This window comes from Heloderma suspectum, chromosome 3 (genome assembly GCF_057233095.1).
Source record: "Heloderma suspectum isolate Gila_16-S chromosome 3, 16-S_ref, whole genome shotgun sequence".
NCBI lineage: Eukaryota > Metazoa > Chordata > Lepidosauria > Squamata > Helodermatidae > Heloderma > Heloderma suspectum.
In genome coordinates, this window is record NC_139460.1 from 114,176,325 (window position 1) to 114,199,166 (window position 22,842).

Here is a 22,842-nt window from a genome sequence, read left to right on the forward strand (position 1 = left end):
TAAAAATATCTTAGCTAATCAGTAAGTCAAGACCTGCTTGGTTTAGCGAGGGAAACTGTGTAATTATTTTGTAAGATAGAGAGCAGCTATTTAGTTGCTTGGTGATGCACATGATTTATACATCACGTTCACTAATGTGGCAGATGAAAAATCACAGTTAAACAAACAGCACTTATTCTGAAATTAACTAAGGGCTTTTTCATGTGTTGCAGCTGTGCCTGTGTAAGAAGCAGCTGCCTTATAATCGGCCAGTATTCCATGTTACACTGTCTCTCCTAACAGTAGCTATCAAAGACTGAGCCCTTTTTCAGCCCTGCTACTTTAAGTCCTTCAGCTTCAGATGCCAAGGGCTGAACCTGTGAAACTCTACTCATGGAGAACATGTGCTTTGCCAACTGAGCAAAGACTGCTCATGGAGAGGTGCTGTAGCTTAGTATAGAGCACCTGCATGCAGAAGATCCTCGGTTCAATCCCTGGTATCTTCAGGTAGGGCTGGAACTATTCCTGCCTGAAACCCTGGAGAGCTGTCCCCAATCAGTGATGACACGTCTGGGCTAGATGGACCAATGGTCTGGCTCAGTATAAGGTAGCTTCCTACGTTCATCATGCCCCACTACTGCAAGCTACTTTATTAGGCGTTATTGTGCAAAAAGTTGACTTCACTGTTTGACTTTATCATCACACACTAGAAGCACCTGGAGTCGACATGGATTGCCTTTTTCTGTGACCACTACATACATAAGCAATTGTGTTAATATGATCTAATACTGAAATAATTATGTTGGTGAAAAAAGAGTAGTATATGAACAGTAATAATGAGGGTGGGGCTAGGGGAACTGATCTTAATTAAACTGTTCCCCTGAGTAAGGATTGCTGGCTCAGGCCTTTTAAAGGAATATTTTTGGTTTTGCAGAATCAATATGATTGCTGATATCTGTTCATTTTGTTTGTGTTAATGAAAAAGCCATAATGTTTTCTGAGATTTTTTTCTAAGTGATTGAAGTACGTAGACCTTTCAACAAGAGGGTATTTGTGGAGCACCACAAAGAGTAGAAAACAGTTCCTCCTCATTATCTGTATGACAATGCAGGAATGTCTCTGCAGATCTTGTGGGGAATAGACATCTACAGTGAAGTTCCGTGTCTAAATCTGATGTCTGTTATACTAATAACTTTTTCTGCTCGCTCACTTTGTTTGTCTGTGATTTAGAAAAGCAACTATTACTATAAATGTATGGTAATAAAATGGAATTAATCATGTTGGTTTAGTCACCAACATTTTTGTTTGGGTCATCTGGGCAGACCTTTCCAAAGACATTCTGGCAGAACTCTCTCTCATTCAATCAGTGATGTGGGTTTTCCAGAAAATTTTGAATTGGAATTTTTTTGGGAAAATTAAATTATTCTGTATAGGGTTCATTTGCATAGAAACAATTTCCATTTCTGTTGGAACATTTTCCAATGCAAATTAGGTTCATTTGCATAGGAAAGTTTTCAGTTTGCATCTGAAAATGTTCTGATGCCCTAGAGCAGGGGTGGGCAACTTATGGTCCTCCACATGTTTTGTCCTACAACTCAAATCATGCCTTACAATTGGCTATGCTGGCTAGAGCTGATAGATATAATGTAGCATGTTTATTTTACTTGTATTTAGTAAACAAAGCATTAAAAAAGTACCCCAAGTTAATTTTTTGTTTCAATACACCACAAATATTTGACCTGAAATATTTGAGAAAAAAATTAAAGCACACTTACGTAGATTTCTAAAATAGGAATACTTGTAAAAAATTTAAGATGGTAGCATGTATTTATTTACTTACTTACTTACTTACTTACAATATTTATACACCGCTCCACATCAGAAGATTTCCGAGTGGTCAACAACATGGTAAAAGAATCAGACAGGTTAAAAGAGTTAAAACTTTTTTTAAAAAAACAAGACAAACCCCAACAAAGTGGAATTTAACAAATCGCAGCTGGTCATGCAAGGAAGGCCTCTTGAAATAACAGCGTCTTCAGGAGGCGCCGGAAGGAACAGAATGTTGGCTCCTGCCTGACCTCTAAAGGCAGGGAATTCCACAGGAAGGGGGCCACCACACTGAAGACTCTTTTCCTGGTGGAGTCCAACCGGGCCATGGGTCCATGTGGAACCACCAGGAACATGCCCTCTGATGACCTCAGTGACTGGGCAGGTTGGTAAGGAAGGAGGCTCTTTCTCAGGTATCCTGGTCCCAAGTTGTTTAGGGCTTTGTACACTAGTAATAATACCTTAAACCTGGCCCAGTAGCGAATAGGCAGCCAGTGCAGTTCCCTCAGCAGAGGAGTTACACGCTGAATAGGGGCAGCTCCCAACAACAGCCAAGCTGCTGCATTCTGCACTAGCTCCAGCTTCCGGACCAGCTTTAAGGGCAGCCCCAAATAGAGCACATTGCAGTAATCCAGTTTTGAGGTTACTAACACCTGTACCACTGTGGTCAAGCTATCCCTGTCCAGGAGAGGCTGTAGCTGGCGAACCAGTTGAAGCTGGTAAAAGGCACTCCGAGCTGCTGCAACCACTTGGGCCTCCAGTGACAATGATGGATCTAGGAGTAACCCCAGACTACAGACCTGATCTTTCAGAGGGATTGCAACCCCATCCAGAACAGGCAATAAGCCTATCTCCCAGACCTGGGAACCACTCACCCACAGGGTTTCCATCTTGCCAGGATTCAGCTTCAGTTTATTGGCCCTCATCCAGCCCATTACTGAGTCTTGGCACTGATTCAGGACTTGCACCGCCTCTCCTGCTTCAGATGTCACAGGGAGATAGAGCTGCATGTCATCAGCATACTGATGGCATTTAGCTCCAAATCCCCTAATGACCACTCCCAGCAGCTTCATATATGTTAAACAACACTGGGGACAAGATGGTGCCCTGCAGCACCCCATTGCTCAGTTGCCAAGGGGCCAAGGAATAATCACTTAAAGTTACTTTCTCAAATCGGTCCCGTAGGTAGGACCGGAACCACGGTAACACAGTGCCTCCAATACACATCCCACGGAGTCAATCCAGGAGGACACCATGGTCGATGGTATCAAAAGCCGATGAGAGAAGGAGCATAATTAACAGGGTTGCACTCCCCCTGTCCCTGTCTCGATAAAGGTCATCCATCAGGGCAACCAAGGCTGATTCAGTCCAGTAACCAGGATGAAACCCAGATTGAAATGGGTCTAGATAATCAGTATCCTCCAAGAGTGCCTGCAGCTGGTCCGCCACAATCCTCTCAAGTACCTTGCCTAGAAAAGGGGTATTTGTGACTGGGCGGTAGTTGTCTAATACCATTGGGTCCAGAGTGGGCTTCTTCAGGACTGGCCACACTACTGCCTCCTTAAGGACAGCAGGGACCACCCCTCTGCGTAGGGAAACATTTATCACTCCCTGGACCCACCCAGTCATACCCTCTCGGCTAGCTTTTATTAGCCAGGAGGGACAGGGATCAAGAGGGCATGTGGTCGGTCACATTACTGCAAGTATCTTGTCCCCATCATCAGGCCGTAACAACTGGAACTGGTCCCACAAAATCGGGCAGATGGTGGCAGCAGACACCTTGACTGGTACTGCACTAAAAACAGCATCAAAGTCACTGCGGAGACAAGTGATTTTGTCCTCAAAGTACGATGCAAAAAGGTCACAGCCGGTCCTCGATGGGGCCAGGGCCCCATTTACTGGGGAAGATGTTAACAACCACTGGACCACCTGGAAGAGCTCCGCTGGACAGCTACTTGAGGACGCAATGGAGGCAGCAAAATAAACCTTCTTTGCTGCCCATACTGCCATGCTGTAGGCACAATTATGCCCTCTAGAGCATGCTCGGTCATCTTCACTTCTAGTCTTGCACCGTTTGTGCTCTAGCTGACGTCCAGCCTGTTTCATTGACTGCAGCTCCCCAGTATAACAGGGAGCAGAATGGGCTCCATAGTGCCAGAGATTGCACTCAGGTGCAATCAAGTCAGTGGCCCTCCGCATCTCACTCTTCCACAGTGAGGCTAGGGCTTTGGCTGGATTACCAGCTCTCTCCGCTGGAAAATCCCCAATAGCATTCAGAAATCCATTGGATTCCATCAGTCTCCTGGCGTGGACCATCCGAATAGATCCTCCAGCCCCAGGGGAGGAGAGTAACTCCGTAAGTTCAAATCTCACCAGGAAATGGTCTGACCATGACAATGGGGTTGCTTAGAGCCCCACAATCTTCAGACTACCCATCTCACAAGTTGGGGCAAAAACCAAATCAAGGGTGTGCCCTGCTTCATGTGTTGGGCCAATGACATACTGAGATAGCCCCATGGTTGTCATAGAGGCCATGAAGTCCTGAGCTGGAACTCCAGAGACAGCCTCAGCATGGAAGTTGAAGTCACCCAGAACCATTGTCTGGGTTCCTCCAACACCACACTTGCAACTGCCTCCGCCAGCTCAGTCAGGGGGGATGCTGGGCAGCAGGGTGGGCGGTACACCAGCAGCATCCCCAATCTGTCTCTATGGCCCAACACCAGGTGCAACCCCTCAAGGCCCGCTCCAAGGTGGAGTGGTCTCCTGGTGATAGAGATGGAAGTTCTATGAACCATGGCAACTCCACCCCCCCCCCCGGCCCTCCAACCTATGTTGGTGCTGCACTGAGTACCTAGGTGAGCAGAGCTGAGTCAGGTTGACCCCACCCAGCTCACCCACCCAAGTCTCAGTAATACACGTACTTCCCTTAAATTGTTTAAATTTAAGAACATCCCCCCAGTACCCTGAAGGTACTGGAAACTTTTGACACACTAATTTTAGCAACCAAGTGATCTGGGTATGATATGCTGACAACCACTTGTCTATTTCAACAGAGTTCAACTTTCTTCCACTGAGGTTGTTGGGACGCTGTGGAGAACCTACTCTTGGGGTGGTGGCCTGTACACTAGGGAAAAACATCCCTATCTCCAAATGTGGAGGATCACCCCTCACCACTGGGTAATCCCTCCCTTCATTTCTGCTGCCACCATTAAGCAACAGCCCTTTTATTTAACATGCCTTTTCCCTTGAAGTAGCTGGCCATTAGGCATGAGACAAAACAGATCAGAGGTGCCAGAACAGCAAACAAAGATATATAGTATTTTATTAAAAAGGAAACTAGAAAGCTTATTATTTTAAGAATGTTGTTCCTACTTTTAAATAGGGTTTCTATACAGTTACTTTTACCATCAAGCAAGTGTTAGAAGCCCCAGTTCCTATCACTAACCAAACGTAAGCAAATTCCCCTATCAAGCTCCATCCCAGTTAACTCACAGGCCTAACACAAGGGCTTGAATAGCAGTCTTCTTTCTGATCTGTTTGACGTCTACCTGGAACTTTCAATGCTGTTCACCAGGCTTCTCCTGAAGACTTCAGTCTGGTCCAGCAGCTGCTTAGTCTTTAGACCACTACCACTCAGGCTTCAACCCTTTCCTCCGAAGGCTGCTCCTGGAGTGTTCCTCTCCCACTTGCAGCCATTCTTTAGCTTCTGCCTCATGTGCGCTCAGCTCTGTCTCCGGATTTTGTAGCTGCTCTTCAGGCTCCTCAGCCTCCGTGAAGACACCTGCTCAGGCAACTCTCCAGTCACACGCCTTGTGACGGACTCTCGTCAGACTCAGACTCCCACTGTCAGACTCTCCGCAGCTCTTTATATTCATTCCCGTCAGAACCCTCCAGCCAATCAGCTTTTGAGGTGGCCAGCATTCCGCCATCCCACCTCTGTGTAAACTTTTGACCAATTGGCATCTTTAGAATGTTCAGTTATTCCCCAATCAATTGGTACCAATTTCAATCCTACCCTCCCATATAAATAGAGAGAACCTGGCTTCATTTTCACCTCCTTGTGGTAACAGTAACTGCCAACTTGGCAGCACACTATATTTGCAATGTAACACTCCTCAGGCACAAGCCTCCAGTAAAAAACACATTTTTCTTTTGCTGTTAACCCATTCAGACCCTAAGTGGTTGAAACAAAACCCAACCCTTAAACTTTTACCTCACTTTTACCTCACTTTCCTCACAGGCACCTTCAGTTTCACCATCACTATTTATTAGTTCCATTTCACTCTGAGACATACATGTATTTCAGTGTCATATATGTATTCTGTCATATAACTTAAGGAAAATCACCTGAAAAACGGTAATTACAACTTTGAAACTGCCAAGCTTGCCTAATATTGTATTTGCAGTTGGCACACATTCACTTTTACTAATGAACTTACGAAGTGGAAAATTTTCTGTAGAAAAATAAAGCACTAGAAAATTTTCTGCACCACATCACTGCATGCAAAGCCTTTTAAAAAATTAATTATCGGTAGCATGCAATTCAGTCCTCTACTTTAAAGAGCTAATGCCTATTAAGTAGCTCACAGTGTTCAGGATATGGAACACTATGAAGCCACTAAACCTTAGTCAGAGTCCCATTGAAACTAGTGAGGAACTAATTTCTGATCACCACCCACCCCATTCTCTTTCATCTTTACAGTGTTTTCCCTAGATCTTTTTTCTGCCATAGCTTACCTCATTTGATTTTTCTTCTACTTCTAGGGCATTACAGACAGAATTAAGACTTTCTCTTCCTATGTTTGTGAGCATTATTTTCTTTAAATTCAATCTTGAGATGCACGAGGTTTTCAGGTTTACATTGAAGATCATAAAGAATCTGTAGAGTGCAAATGAAAAGCACCTTCTTTGTATATACTTCATTGTCATGGGGATGGTGCAAATCAATTTAATGTCATGCCATTGCTGACAACAGATGTAGACTAACAGATTAGTATGAAAACTGTTTCCAGTCAATAGACACTTAAGCAAGAAATTAAAACTATCCGTGCCAACGTTTAAGCAAATTTTTAGCCTTATCCTACAAAGTCCTCTAGTTCCAGACCTTCTCCAGTAGCTCTTATTGAAATAGCCTCCTGGTTTTTTCCTCTTCCTCTCCTGTTCCTTAAACCTTTGAGAAAATGTAAAGTCAAACATAATTCATGTTAAAATCAAACTGTTTTTATCACTTCTGGTACCGTTAAATAACATTAACCTATCAGCATCAGAGAAAGTTGCCAAAAACTGTTCCATGAAGAATCATTGTTGGGTGTCTGTAATTTTTTTTATTGATTTGTTGTTATTTTTCAGTGGTGATTTTTTGGCCTTAAGTATGCCAGTGGGAAAGGCAGGAGATACTTTTCTGATTTATACACTGGTGCTGTGATATTAACAGAGATGAACAAATCAGTTATTTGGTACAAGTTTAGGAGCCACAGCATTGAGACTACTTGTAGCCCCCCCCCCCCCCCACACACTCCACCTATACATGCAGGTGTTGGGAGCCTGCTCCAGCCCTTGAACTGCTCCTGCAACAGCCACTGGTGTTGATGTGCCTGGTGATACGGCAGGGCTGTTGCGGACAGCATGGCTCTGCAACATAAGGGCTAATTCAGACCAGTATGATGTAGGAAGGCTGCTGGGGTGTTGTTCTGTTACTTGGAATTGCTAGTTTATTTGCACAACAGCCTGCATTTAGACACAACAACCGAATTCAGTGGTTAACTTAAAAGTAGGTGGTTTATAGATGGTCTTGTGGTCTTTCGATATGTAAAAGTGGTCTTTGGATATAATGGGTCTTATATGACTAGCCACTAGCCAGAAACAGCTTTTTGCATTGAAAATGTTATTGTTTTTAAATCTGTCGTGAAATCCCAATAGTAACTTAAAGAGAGACTGGAGGGTTTCAGTGGATTTTGACGGAGTATATCAATTTCATGCCAGATTTAAAAGAAGTATGTGCCATTGAACTAACTCTTACCTCCTTACACTCGCTGTTTCATTGAGACTATCTCCATGTATCCCATTGAGTCTTTTACAGACATGACCCTAAGAATCTACTTATTTGAGATATGGAAAAAAAATCTTCAGTTTGAAAAGTTATTTTAGCTGGCTCTCTTCAGGAGCAAGAGGAAATGAGGAAAAGGCAATTATCTGCAAAAAAAAAAAAATGACAGCAATAATAAACAGTGTTAAATGAAATTATTCACCTGGTCTACAAAGTGGAAAAGATTTGTAGGAGAAGATAAATGTGGAATATTAGAAAGAAAGAAAGAAAGAAAGAAAGAAAGAAAGAGGCTTTTGTATGATTAAGTTTAGTAGACATGCTTCAGCAGATACTGTATTTAAGGGATGCTGTAATATTATTAAAGATGTTTCTGGATGAATTTTTAAACATAAGTTGAAGCTTCAAGCATTTTCCTAAAGTTAGAAAATTACTCATATTATAAGTACACCTTTTCAGACTCCTGTGCTGGTTCTGTGACCTTTATTTCTGTGCTAATCACTTGTTCCTCTCATCCTTTTTGCTTTAATTTAGTCATACTCATAGAGCTGATTCAGGCTTCTGTAAATACTTCTATGAATGGTCTGGGGATACAACCATGTGGAGGAAATAATGTTTGATGAAAGGCATCCACAATTACAGTCACCACTTCCTGGCAGTCATTCATAACAGTGTGATAACTTAAAAATATGTTGTGATATGAGTTCACTTGGTTAATTTTAGCTGATTATTACATATTATTATAGATAGTGAACATTTGTGTGTTTTGTTATTATTATAAAACATGTGGCAAATACCCACATATATTATACATTGTGGATGCATGGGGCCAGCAGTTGTCAATAAATGATTTTTTTTCAATGGTCAGTCTGGAATATGCATTCTTTCCTTTTTAATCTTTTTCCAAAATTTACAAAGAAAGTTAAAAGAAATTGACATTTTAATACAGCATCTTAGAAGGTTAATGGGGCAATTGTATACTAACTGTCAATGGAAGCAAAACCTTAAGATGAATTGAAACTCTCCATTGTAAATGTGAAGATATTGGCAGCATTTTGGACGTCACAATAAACCAGTTTATTGTTATGGGAATGACCTAGCCTCTTTCCAAGTTTGAACATTCCTCCCTCCCCTCTCTTCTGGCACAGCATAGCAGACTACAGTTTACCACTGCATCAGAACCTGACAAACTGTGATTAATCTCAACCATGGTTTGTTTGAGACAAATTAATTTCATAACACATGTTTTGAATTTGACTTGTTTCAAACAAACAATAGTTAAGATTAACCATAGTTTGTCAGGTTCAAATGACACAAGAAGTTGCAGTTAATCTAAACCTGAAGTGAAAGCTTCCAACCTCATGATAAGAACATAAGAGCCGTCTGAATCAGACCAAAGGTCCATCTAGTCCAGCATTCTGTTCGCACAGTGGCCAACCAGCTGTCGACCAGGAACCCACAAGCAGGACGCGAGCGCAACAACACCCTCCCACCCATGTTCCCCAGCAACTGGTGTACATAGGCTCACTGCCTCTGGTACTGGAGTTAGCACATAGCTATCAAGACTATGATCATGCAGCAGTTGTGGGAGGGGAAGTACACAAGTCTGGAGGGAGGCAAGGCTCATTCTCATCATGGTAAACCATCGTTTATTGTGACATCCAAACACAGCCATCATCTAAGACTCTTTCCTCAAGGAAACATTTCTTTTTCTTCTCAAAACAAAATAGAAAGAAAAAATCATTCACAATAGGATAAAAAAGTACTCCAAGCTAACAAGGAAAAAAAGATAATATTTATGAGGAATACAATCAAAGGGCAAAATTCTAAAAAGCCTTCATAATATTGCAGGACAATATTATAAACTGGTGGAATTAACAGCATTTTATTTGCAGAAAATGATCAGTAGTGACCAATTAATAATAAAATTATTCAATTTTGACTTCCTCCCCCCTTCACACTCTTATATAAATTAGGTAACTTACCCACCATTGTAGCATAATCCCAAAACTTTGTAATCCATTCTTTAATAATAGGTATGTTTGATGTCTTCTCATATCTTGCAGCCATCATCTAAGAGCTTTTGAGACAACAAGTTAAGGACAATTTCCCACTGTCCTAAATGCTAACTTTCTGAATGGTGCCATGCAGCTTCAGTGCAATGTTCTGTATGTTTAAGCAGTTAGACAGTTAACATGGACAGTTGCATTATTCCCCAAATCTTTCTGGAAGTAAGAATTGATGCTTTCATCTCATGTTTTTTATATTGGCTTAGCTGTGCGTTTTACTAAATTATGAGATGAGTGCAATTATTTGGGACATATTTTTACCCCTTTTCCTTATGAATGGTGAGTGACTGACAGGCCTTATATTTTCCTGTTTACAGATCTAGATATGCCAAAATGTTTTGTTTTTTAAAGTTTGAAAAGTTGCAGATGATTTTAACAGTTAAATAATATTTCCTATTTTGTTCTATTTAGATCCAAGCAGCAGGAGTAGATATCATGTCCAGTGGTTCCCAGAGTCTTGCCTGCACAATGAAACAAAACAGCCTGAAAAATCCAGTGGTATAACATATGTAAGTTGAGCTCTAATCATCAAAATTGGAGATGGAAACAAAGGCATGATCCTAAAATACATATGGAAGGGATGGAAGTTATCTTCTTAAGATCCCATTGCTTCCTCACATCCAATCTCTGACCAACACAACCTCCTTGTACTCACCTTTAAAGCATGGGTAGACAACTTTCAGAGGTACAGGCCCTATTTTTGGCCCCCGGCATGGGGCACAGTCTGTAGCGCAGCACAAGATGCCCCCCCCAGACCTGAAATTGACAGTTTGTTACTGAAATTCAGTGGCAAGCTGCTCCATAGCATTAGAGAGTGCTAAAATATTCAGCTTGTTGAAATTCCAGAGGGCTGGAGAACGCTCAAGGCCTGCATGCAGCCTTCAGGCCTCATGTTGCCAACCCTTGCTTTAAAGCTTCACCCTTTAAAGCTCCAGCCTATCTTTCAGCACTTGTTTCTCAGTATGTCCCGCCTATGTCCTCAGCTTCTCCAACTCCATGTACTTGCATTTGCCTACATTCTACCCTTCCTCTTTTGTTTCCCCATCGTTGGTCTTCTATGGGCACATTCGCACAACATGCTAACCTATGATGCGTGACGAGCTACGCACTGTGGGTTGTTTTGCGAACATCCCACAGTGCGTGGTTGGCGTACTCAACAGATCAGATGCACCACCCACCGTGTGTACCTTGTTTACCCGCTTTCCCCTCAGTCGTCCAGCCGGCTCCACCTGGCATCTGTTTTTGAAAAGGCTCCAATCACCATCAGAGCGGGGGCAGGGGACTTGGCTGCAGACAAGACAGGTTCTGCCACGAAGTTCCCTGGGATGCCAGGGAACTTGGTGGCAGAACCTGTCTTGTCTGCAGCCAAGTCCTCTGCCCCCGCTCTGATGGTGATTGGAGCCTCTTCAAAACAATTTTCCAAGCCCTGTTTTGCTCAAAAACCAGTCCATGCCTAGGGAATGTGTGCTAATGTCCCCCTAATTCCCCCCCTTCGGTTTATCGCTATTGTGCACTTGCAGAACACTGAGTTAATGAAGAATACTGGTTTTCCTCAACTTGAGCCCTGTATGTTGCACTTAGCAAACATACAGGGTTGCAGTTGAGGATAGTCTATATCTAGTCCCCTGACATGCAGTTCCCTTTCTCCCTCAAAATTGCTGAAACCACTTCTAGTTTGACTGCTGTCAAACTAGAAGCAGCGATCTTCAGGGCTAAGTGGGGTGGGCATCTACCATCATATGAAGCAGTGGGGAGGCTGGCACGGGTAGGGATGAGCTAGGTAGGGATCCCACTCACTGGGGTGGGGGGGAGTTTAAAATTATCCACTTCCCAATGGGATGCCCATGCTTTTAAGGGCACTTGGCCCACCCCTACCTGAAACAAGACATCCACCCCACTTTTTTGGTAAAGATCTCTGAGGCTGCTTCTGCTCTGACAGCTGAGCACAAATGTAGCAAGGAGAAGATAATAAGCAGGTTGATGTATAAACTATCTTTTTGTAGGAAAATTACATAATTCTTCAGGACCTGTCATTTTCATGCAAATACAAAGTTACGGTCCAGCCAGCAAGATCCAAAGGCCAGTTGAAGACTGAAAGTATTCACTTTACTACTCCACCTTGTTCTGATCTTAAAGGGAAAAAGCACAAGCACATTAGCTGTCCTACTGAAGGAGGTAAGTAGAATAAATTAGCACTTCTAGAGATTCTCACAAAAGGTTCAGAGTACGTGTGGAGGAGTTACCTGCTTTAACAGAGAGAGATCCAAACACCAATGTCGAAACAGGATGTCCTTCCATTATTATCTGAACATTTTCTAAAAAAAATCCCAGTATTACTACTTAACAAATATTGATGCAGGTACAGCCCACAAATACAAAGGAACCAGCTTACACAAGTTTAATTTCTCTTGTTCATGTCATTTTAACTCTGATGGAATGTTGTTGTTGTTCAGTCGTTCAGTTGCGTCCGACTCTTGGTGTCCCCATGGACCATAGCATGCCAGGCCTTCCTGTCCTGTGGTCTGTCCCGGAGCGTGCTCAAGTTCATATTCATTGCATCGGTGATGCTATCTAGCCATCTCATCCTCGGCCGTCCCCTTCTCCTTTTGCCTTCAGTCTTTCCCAGCATCAGGGTCTTTTCCAGAGAGTTTTCTCTTCGCATTAGCTGGCCAAAATATTTCAGCTTCAGCTTCAGTATCTGTCCTTCCAATGAGCACTCAGGGTTCATTTCCTTTAGGATGGACTGATTTGACCTCCTTGCAGTCCAGGGGACTCGTAAGAGTCTTGTCCAGCACCACAGTTCGAAAGCATCAATTCTTCGGCGCTCAGCCTTCCTTATAGGCCAGCTCTCACAGCCATACATTACTACTGGGAAAACCATAGCTTTGATTAGACGGACCTTTGTCAGCAAGGTGATGTCTCTGCTTCTTACTATGCTGTCTAGGTTTGCCATAGCTTTCCTCCCAAGGAGCAAACGTCTTTTAATTTCATGGCTACAGTCACCGTCTGCGGTGATCTTGGAGCCCAAGAAAATAAAATCTGTCACTGCTGCCATTTCTTCCCCTTCTATATGCCAGGAAGTGATGTGGCCAGGTACCATGATCTGAGTTTTTTTAATGTTGAGTTTCAAACCAGCTTTTGCACTCTCCTCTTTCACCCTCAACAAGAGGCTCTTTAGATCCTCTTCGCTTTCTGCCATTAGGGTGGTATCGTCTGCATATTGGAGGTTGTTGATATTTCTCCCGGCAATCTTAATTCCGACCTGTGATTCATCCAACTCAGCGTTTCTCATGATGTACTCTGCATATAAGTTAGATAAGCAGAGTGACACTATGCAGCCTTGTCGTACTCCTTTCCCAATTTTGAACCAATTGGTTGTTCCATGTCCGGTTCTTACTGTTGCTTCTTGACCCTCGTACAGGTTTCTCAGGAGACAGGTAAGGTGGTCTGGTACTCCCATCTCTTTCAGAATTTGCCACAGTTTGTTGTGATCCACACAATCAAAGGCTTTAGCGTTGTCAATGAATCAGAAATAGATGTTTTTCTGGAATTCTCTTGCTTTCTCCATGATCCAGCGAATGTTGGCGATTTGATCTCTAGTTCCTCTCCCTCTTCGGAACCCAGCTTGTATTTCCGGTAGTTCTTGGTTCACATACTGCTGAAGCCTAGCTTGTAGGATTTTGAGCATCACCTTACTAGCATGTGAAATGAGCGCAATTGTGCGGTAGTTTGAACACTCTTTGGCGTTGCCCTTCTTTGGAATTGGAATGTAAACTGACCTTTTCCAGTCTTGTGGCCATTCTGATGGAAAATTCTGATGGAATAGTCAACCCATATTTTACAATATTTTATATGTAACAGAAGTACACAGGCATGTTGTACATAAAAATGAATGTTACACATGAGGCTGCCACTTTTTCTCCTGATTCAGACTCTGTGCCTTTCACAGGTAGTTTCAGCTTTCCCCATCAGTGAATATTCATTCTAGGAAAAGCCACACCTGTTGAATTTCTAGCTGCGTCTTAAGGCACAGACTCAAAAGTGGCAAACATTATTACACCATGGCTGTGTTTGGACAAATATATTTTGCCTTATTAAGCTATGATATGAATGAGCCTTTTGCCTGAGCACACAGCCCTTTGTTCTTCCATTCATGCAAATCACAATTTAAACCAGAAAGTCTCTAAACATAGCTTACTGTTCAGCTTGAACCAGTATTCTATGGCTGTCTTAAACACCCTTTTTGTGTGGAAAGGCAGGATAATTAAATAAGGAAGTAAGCATGTTTGCCAGCTTCAGAACAAGCCAGGTTCTGAAATCACAGTTTTAAGTGGTCTGTGATCCTGGCTTGTTCTGAAGCTGGTAACCATTGTTTCCAAATTCAGCCAAAAAAGGAAACTATGGTTAATTGGAGACATCAAGTATGCCATCAAGGGGCTGCATGTCTGCAAAGGCTCATTCATATCTCTGGTTATTAAGCCAGGATATAAACATCGAAATTGGGCCAATACTTACTCTCCTTAAAGATCTGAATAATTTTTCACATCACTGAAGAATAAGCTATGAGATACTGGATATAGTCATACTAACACCAGTTCATTCCACAGATCGTGGAAAAAAAAAGAAATATGATCAGAATGCAGGATTATTTCCAGAGCAAGCAGTACTACATCAGACGCCATAACTGAGCTCACTGAGCAAGTTGCTAACCTGGTTTGTACAACATGGCACAGCTTGTCATGGGTTATTTAACCCATGGTTTCTTCTATAGTTATATGAGGGTTGCTTAACCCTTGCATATCCCACGCTCTCTGGGTCTGCAGTGCATGACAAACCGTGAGTGGGGACTGGATATGCAAAATGGTGGCTGCGTGTGCTACGGGGTCACCGTGGGTTAAATAAGCCACGCTGGCCTGCTGTGTTGTGCGAACCAGCCTGCTGTCTCTCACCTTACCTTACACAAAAGATTGTTTTGGAAATAAAATCATATGAATGTAAAGAATGTTAAAGATCACTATCGAAAATATTATGCTCATTCTACAGATTGTGGGGAAGAAATGAAATATGAACTTCCCTAGAATGCCATATCATTATAGAAGCTACTGTTAGGCTCTTTAGATTTATATGTGTGTGTGTGTGTGTGTGTGTGTGCGTGCGCGCGCGCGCACTTGCACACACAAACTCCTATTTTGATCAACAAGCCATTATTCTTAATAGTTTGGAAGGCAATTTCTTTGTGTAGAAAAGTTGCTAGCAGACCTGGTACTAGAAAATGTCTTGGTATTTGATAAAACGTCTGCAACACCTTGCAAAAGAGAGGTTACATTTTTATATATTGTTTAGTGCCTAAATGATTTTTTAGTGCTTTCCTGTAAAAGTAAAAAATGAATATCTGTTTGCCAAGGCAACATACAATCTCAAAAATGAACAAAAAATTAACTGAACCAGAAACAAGAGGGAGAAGAAACATGAATATCACAATATTTTTTTAGCTGTTAAATATGTGGAAATCAACTGATTGAAAGGCAGAATATAAATCAAAACAATATGTTTGCTTCATTACTGCAAGAGGAATTGGACAATAGAAACAGGTTCCTATGCATGGATTACTGTTTTATCATTGCAGGAGATCTTGGTTTGAGGCTATTTTTAATTAAACTTTAAAATAATGCATAGTAACCAGCAGAGATTTAATAGAGGAGCATGTAAAAGAGAAGTCAGAGGAAGAATAGTAACTGGGTTCAGGATGGCATTCTAGGTGTAGGCAGAAGCAAGATAAAAAAACACACAGATATTTGATCAAGCAAGAGATCTTGGTCCAAACATGAAGAGTCAGATAAACGAAAAGTCCAGACTGAAATGTAATGGAAAACCAAACAGGAAGGAAAGGCCAACCACTAAGAGGTTTAAAAGTGAGAATGAGTTTAAAGTGAAAAGAAAATGTTGGGATTAGTAAAAGAGGAAGGAGAAACATGATGACAGTGGTGTGGAAGATAAATAATATTACAAACTGTGTCCAGTGTACTGACATATTGTGCAAGTATTTTCTTCCTGTCCTATTGCTATTTATGTTATCCCTTCTCTGGCCCATGTTTGAAACATCAGTAAGTATGTTCAGAAAAAGTTGTGCTATATCTCTCAGTTGTTTGTAATAGGAACTTGCTCATTTCATTAATTCCATTCAGACAGTTTGTTCTGTAGACCTTAAAAATCTGACTAGAAACTCTGTGAGTATAATACAGACATGGCCAAGTTTGATATTTTAAATAGCATTAAAAATCAAGATCTGCTGGGAACATTGGGTAGAGAAACAGGATATGATCTTCAGAGCTGAAGCTATTCTATATGTAGATATTTTTTACATTGATCTTAAAAGCTTGATAAAAATGCTAACATCTTGTTTCATATGTGGTGGTGGTGGTGGTATGTGTATGTTTTGCAGCTCCAGTTGTCCCAAAAGTGTTGGCAAAGCCAGAGAATCTTTCTGCCTCATTCATTGTTCAGGACATCAACATTACTGGCCACTTTTCCTGGAAAATATCAAAAGCAAACCTTCACCAACCCATGACAGGGTTCCAAGTCACTTGGGCAGAGGTTACGACGGAGAGCAGACAAAACAGCTTACCCAACAGCATTATTTCCCAGTCACAGATACTGCCAGTAGTAAGTGTCTGCTGCTTCTGTGGTGTGGGATAGGTGGGAATAGCCAAGGAGACACCTGTGTGTGCACAATGCTAGTGAACAACTTCAATCTAGTTAATGCCCTATCTCACTTGGAAAAACTGTTTCCATTTCCTTTAAGGATCACTACATATTGACAGTGCCCAACCTGAGACCATCAACTCTTTACCGCTTAGAAGTGCAAGTGCTGACCACAGGTGGTGAGGGGCCAGCTACCATAAAGTCATTCCAAACACCTGATTTGCTGACGCCTCCACACAGTGAGTGTTGACATCCTACAGGAAAAGATTCTGATTGATGCATATGCATATAGAAAGGCACTTCTTCCTTTTTCCCCTCTCATAAAGAATACAGAAAAGATCAAGGGTTGTACACTGCCAAAGTATAGTTCATTCTTAGAATAGGCATCTGAAGTCGGCAACACCTAATTAACCAACCTTCAGTGGATGTGGGCGTTGGTGGGTTTGCAAACTAATATTTCAGTTTGGAACTGTTCAAATCCACTCCAAATTGGGACCAAACTCCTCAGAAGTTTAGATCCAGCTCAAAATTGGTTCATTCTGCTGCCAGCCTTTCCCATTAATGCTCCCTTTGTATGTCTTCCAAGTTTACTTTACCTCCCAACAAAGGGAAAGTTGGTGACTGGACTTCCATTGCACCTCAAAATGCTACTGTTTCTAGGGCAGCCTTCCACAACCTGCTGCCCTCCAAATGGCTACAACTCCCGCCATCCCCAGCCAGCATGGCTAAGCAATGGGATAATAGGAATTATAGGCTATAGTTCAATATTATCTGGAGGGCACCAGGTTGGGGAAGGCTAGTCTAGGGTATCAGGAACCCTGGGACATGTAGTTTTCTAGCAAGCATAGGAATTAGGAACTACATTCACCAGAGTTTTTGGTGCACAGGATGCTGACTTGAATTTCATCCTATGCTCCAGGAATCCTGCTAAATGTAGTTCCCATCCCAGGGATGATTTCCAAGGCTTCTAGTATTCAGTATGCCACTAACATTTTGTTATTTAGATTTCTGACTTTTCTGAGGTGTAGTAGAGGCCCGGTTACACGTCCCCCATCACTTCTGAGTAAGCTTTTTGCAAAGGGAATGGGGCAGCAGTGGTGGAGAGGTTGGCAGGAGGTACGCTGGGCAGAAAACAACAGAATGACATTTAATAGGGACAAATGCCAAGTTCTGCACCTAGGAAAAAGAAACCAAATGCACAGTTACAAGATGGGGGATACGTGGTTCAACCACATTACAAGCGAGAAGGATCTTGGAATTGTCGATCAGAAGCTGAATATGAGCCAACAATGTGATGTGGCTGCAAAAAAGGCCAATGCTATTTTGGGCTGCATTCATAGAAGAATCGCTTCCAAATCCCGGGAAGTACTAGTTCCCCTCTACTCAGCACTGGTTAGGCCTCATCTGGAGTACTGTGTCCAGTTCTGGGCACCACACTTTAAGAAGGATGCAGACAAACTGGAGAGGGTTCAGAGGAGGGCAACAAAGATGATCAGGGGACTGGAAACAAAGCCCTATGAAGAGAGACTGAAAGAACTGGGCATGTTTAGCCTTGAGAAGACAAGACTGAGGGGAGATATGATAGCACTCTTCAAGTACTTGAAAGGTTGTCACAGAGAAGAAGGCCAGGATCTCTTCTTGATCATCCCAGAGTGCAGGACACGGAATAATGGGCTCAAGTTACAGGAAGCCAGATTCCGGCTGAACATCAGGAAAAACTTCCTGACTGTAAGAACAATACGACAATGGAACCAATTACCTGGGGAGGTGGTGGGCTCTCCCACACTGGAGGCCTTCAAGACGAGGCTGGACAGCCATTTGTCAGGGATGCTCTGACTTGGATTCCTGCCTTGAGCAGGGGGTTGGACTCGATGGCGTTGTAGGCCCCTTCCAACCCTACTATTCTATGATTCTACTATGATTCTATGATTCTACTTTTTTGACTACAACTTACATTGACCATGCTAGCTCTGGCTGATGGGAATTGCTGTCCAAAACATCTGGAGAGCATCAGTTTGGGGAAAGCTGGTCTTAATTGATTTGCAGCACCTTTCCAAGGCTTTAGACAGAGAAATTTCCCAGCTCAACGTTGAAATGCTGGGGATTGAAACTGGGATCTTTTTCATGCAACGTATGTGCTCCACCACTGAGCTACAGCACGTTTTTCTTTCTTTGACATACTGGCAAACCAGGAAATCGTGTAAGATGATCTAGTGATGTCATTGGATGCATCACAGGTCAAAATTTGCATATTCTCAGAAATGAAGTGATTAAGTTCCCCAATTTTCTTCTTAAACTTGCTTTACTGAAGCCTGTTCGTAGTTTAATTGGGAGAATGAGCTCTTGCTCATCAGTAGTTGCCAGGCAGATTTATTGAGGAAATTATTGAAATAACTGGATTATGTGTAGTATTGCAGACTGAAACCTATTAATAAATATCTGATAATTTCTGGTTCTGGTAGTTCCTCATTTTCCTAAAAGATGCATCAGCCTGGTGAAATAAAGATTATTCAATTGAGGACATTCAGTTTTAGAGCATATTGTGGGAGGGGTGGTGCTATGAAGGGATCATAAGGAACAACATGCCAGCAGAACAGCAGTACCTGGAAGAATCACCGGTCAGTGCAAGAGAGGGCACACTACATTCTGCAATCACAGTGAGGGTCTAGACTCGAGGGCAGTTATAGGATACAGGCAAAAAACACAGAGGAGTTCATGACCTTGGGCATACTTGGGCTGGGATCAAACAAAAGATTCAGTAGCTTGGCATTCTTGCATGTGGGCAACTCCTGTTGATTCAATTACAGTAAATGACACACAGGTTATGAACATTAATCCCATCAGGTGCTAGTATTACACACATTGCTATATGGAACCTTTTGTTCCTGTCTGTACTTGCTGAAACAGCCTCCAAGAATAACATAGTTTAGACAAGATGTTAGGGTGATGCTCAAATAATGTGTAAAAGCTAGCATGACTGAGCTTCTTAATAAATATCAGTGCCTCCAATGGGTAGTCTGCATGTATGCCATCCTTCTTATTCATGGAAGAGAATGTGGTGCATTTATACATGGAATTATTACAATTAATGAACCGCTTATATATTCTTCAGATGAATGCAGTATAATATATTTTTGTCTACTACATCAGTTTCGATTTTTATGAATTGTGGCTACTTTAACCATTTGTTCCTTTTTAGGGCCTCATCTGAAGCAACATCATCCACATCACTACAAGCCACCACCTGAAAAATACTAAGTTGCATTGGATTGTTAACTAGCTGGCAAAGAATATAAACTGAACCCTTGCAAGAAGATCAGAAAGATGCATCTGTACTGGAGTATGTAATGATCTGTGTTCTAGTGGATGTTTACCCTATATGAACTGGATGGAGATATCTACATCATATGGACTGAAGAAAGCATGTTTGTACTAATTCTAGGATGAAGTATGTCATGCAACAATCAACTGTGTTCATGTAATTGAAACATTCAACATCTATGAAAATTTAAAAATATCTAAGTATAGTGATTTACTAGCATCACAGTGTACGCTGTAGGACACTCACAGTCTTCTCAGTCTATAACTCTCTGTGTATGGGTTTGGGGTGGGTTTTTTTTGGTATTATGCAGAGTTTTAAACCTATAGATGTAAACCAACATTTCTGAGTTAAGTGTTATCAGTTCACGATAGATAGATAGATAGATAGATAGGAACAAACTCTGGTCCCATCATTAGCTGTCATAAGAAACAGAACTACGTGACACAAATTCCATATTGGTTTTATGAAGTCCATGTTAACACAGCAGCAGATAGAAGAAATATAAGGTGCATTTTCTCAGTCAATATATGTGTTATAGTGAATATTCTAAAGTTAATGAATGGTGGCATTTACATGTGAATACTGCCAATCGCACATGAAATTAGCAGAAATAAATACGAAGTTTAATAAATAAATTATGCTGAATTTCGTGGGTGGCCGTTTTCCAGACATTCAGATGTGAATGCTGAAAATTATTTTTAGGTGTGACGTAGATGTGGCCAAACCTTCTGCAGTTTTAGAATAGTTATACTACATTAGCATTTAATTGGGAACTGTCATTGCCAGATAACATATATTAATGTTGTCAGGGGCTATTCACAGTGGGAGCCAGAAATTACTTAAACCAGTTAGAATATATGAAATCAAATCACAGAAATTGAAGTGAAAGTAGTCTGGTTTAAGTAGATTGTGGATCATGACCATATGCCATTCAATGTCACTAGGGACGTACAAATCCCTTACCTCGTTCCGGTGGCGGCGTCCTCGGCGGGGGGGCGATCCGTCCCTCCCCCTGGAATCCTGCCCGGTTGGCTCCGCTCTGTGGTGAGTCTGCGGATCTGCCGGCTGGGCCCATCTGCAGCTGGACTGCCGTCCGCTGCTGGGCTGTTGCGGCCGCAAATGGCGGCCGGTGTAGCGGCCGCCATTTGCGTCCCTACATTAGGCCATGATAGGCTACGTATATATTTACATAGCCTATCACAGCAAAGAGCAGGGATGCAAATGGCGGCCGCTATGCCATTTGTGTCCCTGCTCTTTCCATGATAGGCTACGTAAATATATACGTAGCCTATCACGGCAAAGAGCAGGGACGCAAATGGCGGCCGCTACGCCATTTGCGTCCCTGCGTTAGGGCAAATGGCGTAGGCATAGCAGCTGCCATTTGCGTCCCTGCTCTTTGCCGTGATAGGCTACGTAAATATTTACATAGCCAATCATGGCCACTGGCAGGGACACAAATGACGGCCGCTACACTGGCCGCCATTTCGTTCCACAGCCCAGCAGTGGATGGAGGCAACGACCCGGAGCAGCTGCCACTGCCAGGCAGGGTCTGTCCCAGGAGGGTGGCAGGGGGGTGTAGTCCATTCCACAATGGACTCCGGGGGATTCTTTAGAATCCGGCCTCATTGGAGTCCGTGGCGGATTTCTCCACCATCCCTAAATGTCACTGAGGCAAAGCCATGAAAAAAGCTTGGGACTGAACCTAAGTATGCAGTTCAGTCCTTTGATAAAAGACCTAATTCTTAAGTAGTGATGTATCACATGGGTTCGATTTATCCTTGCATTCCAGGTATCCTTTCTAGTGCTTAATAGCCAACAAAAGAGAGTGAGGGCGTTGAGCATCCCAGGCAGCAATGGCTTTCTTTTTTATTTCAATAAAGGGAAAATCTTTGTGCATGCAGAAGAAAGTTTGTGCAATCTACTCCCTCAGTGTAAATGACTATGGAAGTCCACACACAGGGAAGATTACATCATGTGAAAATTGCCATGAATATGTGGCTCAGGATCATGGTGATAGAATTGCATGTGTCTTAGTTATTCAAATATTGATGTCATTTTACTGAACTGAACAAAAATTCTGAGGACTTCCAGGAATTGTTTGTTTGTTTGTTTGTTTAAGAAAACCTTATTTACTGAATTATACAGGGAGCACCACATTCAAACTTCGTTAGCCTAAACAATTTCTACATGTTTTCTTTCAGCAATCCAGCTCTGGGTCACACTTCCAGAGTTACAGCTAATCATTTTTTCTCTTGTCTTTTTTGCTTTATAATCATGATTTAATAAGGATGATGGAAAGTTTTTAAATACGCTGCATCTTTATAACTACCCCTTTGCATGTTAATTAATATAAATTTCTGATTTAGGTGTTAAGTCCTAGAAGAAACAATGAGTCTTCCCTTCCCCTCCCCATAGAGAAGAATAAGAATGTACTGCTTTCTTTCAGGATGACAGAGGCCATATTAATATTACTGTTACTGCTATAACAGTAGGCAAAGGCAGAGTTGTCCTTGAATTATTCCATGGTCATTTATAGGCTTTGAAAGAACCCACCCCATAATTGTCATATGCAGTCATGCTTCCTTGTTTGTTTACCAGTGGTGTAGTGGTAAATTCTGAAGCGCAGCTGCTCATCATGACCGTACTCATACCCACACCCCGAAGGAGAAGTTCAGGCAGTTGTGTTGGTGTGTATCAACAAAGCAGTTGTATCGGCCTTCATTTCTATTAGGAGCAGGACTTTTGTAAAGCTAATGTTTCTTAATTGTACATTCAAGATGAAGCGTTTATAAAATACGTTGTATCACAACAGGAACAATATACTGCTGCCGGGTAAATTGATTTCCCCCCAGCTACTATGAGGGTTGCAGCTAAGCTCAGAAGTCGCAGGGAATTCTGAG

The 22,842-nt window shown here is 42.2% G+C and overlaps 1 protein-coding gene across 1 annotated transcript in view; it reads left to right on the plus strand.

The window, feature by feature from the left end:
• Window positions 1-20,567, plus strand: part of ANOS1 (anosmin 1) — a 137,490-nt gene extending 116,923 nt beyond the window's left edge. The window contains exons 10-14 of the mRNA XM_084844239.1: window positions 10,330-10,427; window positions 11,922-12,093; window positions 16,361-16,581; window positions 16,721-16,859; window positions 19,820-20,567. Of these exons, the coding sequence (XP_084700365.1) occupies window positions 10,330-10,427; window positions 11,922-12,093; window positions 16,361-16,581; window positions 16,721-16,859; window positions 19,820-19,878 (689 nt within the window). The 3' untranslated portion in view covers window positions 19,879-20,567. The remainder of the gene's footprint in view (window positions 1-10,329; window positions 10,428-11,921; window positions 12,094-16,360; window positions 16,582-16,720; window positions 16,860-19,819) is intronic.
• Window positions 20,568-22,842: the final 2,275 nt, after the last annotated feature.